Source organism: Puntigrus tetrazona, chromosome 9 (genome assembly GCF_018831695.1).
Source record: "Puntigrus tetrazona isolate hp1 chromosome 9, ASM1883169v1, whole genome shotgun sequence".
NCBI classification, from domain to species: domain Eukaryota; kingdom Metazoa; phylum Chordata; class Actinopteri; order Cypriniformes; family Cyprinidae; genus Puntigrus; species Puntigrus tetrazona.
In genome coordinates this window covers 14,092,702-14,096,221 of record NC_056707.1, presented here as the reverse complement: position 1 = coordinate 14,096,221, position 3,520 = coordinate 14,092,702, and the positions used below count along the sequence as shown (strand labels likewise).

The 3,520-nt window shown below is 38.2% G+C and overlaps 1 protein-coding gene across 1 annotated transcript; it reads left to right on the top strand.

The window, feature by feature from the left end:
• Positions 1 to 2,329: 2,329 nt before the first annotated feature.
• On the top strand, positions 2,330 to 3,295 carry crygs3 (crystallin, gamma S3). The gene is made up of 3 exons (XM_043249448.1): positions 2,330 to 2,365; positions 2,449 to 2,691; positions 3,023 to 3,295. The coding sequence occupies exons 1-3, from the start codon at positions 2,330 to 2,332 to the stop codon at positions 3,293 to 3,295; spliced, it is 552 nt and encodes a 183-aa protein (XP_043105383.1).
• The last annotated feature ends 225 nt before the right edge of the window (positions 3,296 to 3,520 follow it).

Here is a 3,520-nt window from a genome sequence, read left to right as displayed (position 1 = left end):
AACCAAGCCTTATGAATAGGAGTTGTCTTCGTGAGCAATTCCTGAGCAATTTATAAAGTTCAAAATCAAAGTTCAAAGTCATTTTTTTTAAATTACATATATATAAATATATATAATGATGTTCACATTTTGTTATGTCTTCTATTAAACTGCTTTAATAACTTTTTCTTCCATTACATAGATATTCATACCTTTTTCTGGGATAGTTGAAATTTAGCACATTGCTTGTAGATGTTACTAAGCTTCAAATGAAGTTAACCTATGTCACGTATGAATGGATATGATTTGGAAAGGCACACACCTCTCAATACTAGCAGGTCTAGCAGATTAAAGGCAGCTCAGAGACAGGAATGCAGCAAGGTACAGATCTGGGGAAGGATTAGAAATCATTCTGCTGCATTGAAGGTTTGCAGAAGAATGTAGCCTCCATTATCCATATTGGAAGATCTTTGACTAAACTAGCACTCTTCCTAGAGCTGGCCTCCTGGCCAAACTGAACAACTGATAGAAAAGAGTCTTGGTTATACTGGTGACCAAGAAGCTGATGGTCACTAGTTGAGCTCCATGATCATACATGCAAGATGGGAGAAAACCAAGACAAACATCACTGCAACACTCAACACCAATCCGGGCAACCTCAAACTTCTCCTCTGTGAAGACACATTAAAAAAAACCTTGGAATTTGCAACAGAGCACCCAAAGAACTGTCAGATTGTGAGAAACAAGATTATCTGGTCTGATGAACCTCAACTGCAAGCATCCTGTTTGAAGGAAAGCAGGCACTACTCATCATCTGTAGAGCACCATCACAAAAGTAAAGCATGCTGGCACTGAAGCGGCATGGACTGAAGAACTCAACTCGAGTCTCTACTCGAATAGAAGAATAGCTCAATACACCAAAATATAGAGATAGCCTTAATGAGAACCCAGTCCAGAACATTCAGAACCTCACACTGGGCAACAGGACAATGACCCTCATCACACAGTAAGAGTGGCTTAGACAACTCTGAATGGTTTTGAGAGGCCCAGCCACAGCCTGCGATTGAACCCAATCAAACATTTCTGGAGAAACCTGAAAATGTGCATCTGCCCCCATCCAACCTGACAGAGCTTGAAGACCAAACAAAAAATTTAAAAAAACAAAAAGTATTACATACAACATTCTATATAATATTCCAATCAGTTCACACAGCAGAAGGCTAGACTTTATTTGTATTTACACATCATCTCTCTCTCTCTCTCTCTCTCTCTCTCTCTCTCTCTCTCTCTATATATATATATATATATATATATATATATATATATATATAGAAATATAATAGGAAATATACAGCTTTTGTTTATTGTACTTATGCAACAGTAGGCTACAACAATGCAAAAATATCTGCCAATATTTACAATGTAACCTGTTTTAAACTTAGTGTACAATAAATAGCCAATGTCAGTTTTAATGCTGTATATACATGTATGTTTAATACAGTGTTGCATTGTTAGTGTGTATTTTTTTTATCTGTTTTGTTTTTATATCTGCATTTTAGATTTAATTATTTTTAGCACTTTTGTTCAAGTTATAGCACTTAGCAACTGGCTGAAAAATTGTTTTAGTTTATGCTATTTATAAAAGTTCAAACTTTTGGAGGTCAGGAACCATGTATGATTAATATAGGCTGTCATTGAGAAAAATAAATTATTATACAGCATTTGTATTCTTCTGCTAAAAACAATAAATGCCTTTGTTTAATTTTTTGCCATTTTGATGGTAACACCTGAATTCATGGCAACTCGGTCGCCTCGGGTGCTGTGTTGTAATGAGCTGAATAAACGTGTTCTACCACAGCTAACTTTGACATTTTTGTTAATACATGGCATAGCATGCATGTATTATAGCAAAACACTTTCACATGTACAGTGCATAGCCTATTCTCAGTTTCTGTGCACCTACTGTTTAACAGTAGAGCAAAAGTTTGGGTGGAGCGTACAAATACAAAATGCATCAGTTCATTTGGGACGTGTTACACCGTATCCAATATGAGCATGTGGCTAGACGCCAGTGCTGCTCCAACTATGCCAGTACCAGCATCTGGAAAACAATTTAATTAGCCCAATAAATATTTTCTGGACTCAGCCATTGCAGAATCAAAAGGTCAGGGTTCCATACAATGCATTAATCTGCAGGAACAATCTAGAAACAATCGCAGTATCAGCTGTTGATGATGCAGTTGCTGCGGCCATTCATATAACAATGATTTGCCTGGCAGAGCAAGTCAATGTGAAACATATAAATCTCGCTCATTGCCCTTTCAATACACAGCATACATCAAAAGGAGGGATGAAATTAGCCTCAAACATGGACAGAAAGGGAAAAGTAAGACACAATTTTTTTTACATAAACTGACTCTGTGGTCTTTTCTTTGGCTTAACTATGTTTCTGCATCTTCTCCTGTACAGATTTTCTTTTATGAGGACAAAAACTTTCAGGGACGTTGTTTTGAGTGCAGCATGGACTGCCCAGAGCTGTCGTCCCACTTCAGCCGCTGTAACTCCATCCGAGTTGAAAGTGGGGCCTGGGTTTTGTATGAACGTCCAAACTTCATGGGCTGCCAGTACATCCTAACCAGGGGAGAGTATCCTGACTACCAGCACTGGATGGGTTTCAATGAATCTGTAAGGTCCTGCCGCATGGTGCGAAATGTAAGTCATCCCTGTTTGGAGAACCATAGCTGGGCAATATTTACCCAATGGGAGCAAAAACATTCACCTGCATATGTGACATATGTGCCACACAACCGTTCAAGAACAGCATTATCGGCCCTATACCCTATACAAATGCTGAGTAACACCTTATTTTTCCCTGCTGAAACGTTATTTTTAGCATGCATAACCAGAACTTATTTTTTTAAATAATTCAGTGCCTAATGCGTATCATTTTATGTGACTCTAGATATAATTCTGCTCTTTCTGCATTAAATGGCCTGCAAGAAATAGATGCAATGGTATTTGACTATCCGCTCTCTTTTTATAGCATACTGGCAAATTCCATATCCGTCTGTATGAGCGGCCTGACTTCCAGGGTCAGATTATGGAGTGCGGTGAGGACTGGCCCTCTCTCTATGACCGCTTCCGTCACCGTGAGATACAGTCCTGTAATGTTCTGGATGGGGCCTGGGTCTTCTATGAGCATCCTAACTTCAGGGGACGTCAGTATTTGTTGGAGAGAGGCGAGTACCGCCACTTCACTGACTGGAGTGCCATGCATCCTACTGTCGGCTCCATCCGCCGTGTTCAGGAGTTTTAGGTCTTTCAATGTGTAGATGATTGTTCCTTAAATATTTAATAAAAAATGACCTCACCTAAGCTCACCTAAAGCTCCTGTCTCCTGGTTTATTTTATTCTCTTTAAAAGTCAGCTTTTACAACAATTTACATAAATATTTAAAAGATTATATATATATATATATATATATATATATATATATATATATATATATATAGAGAGAGAGAGAGAGAGAGAGAGAGAGAGA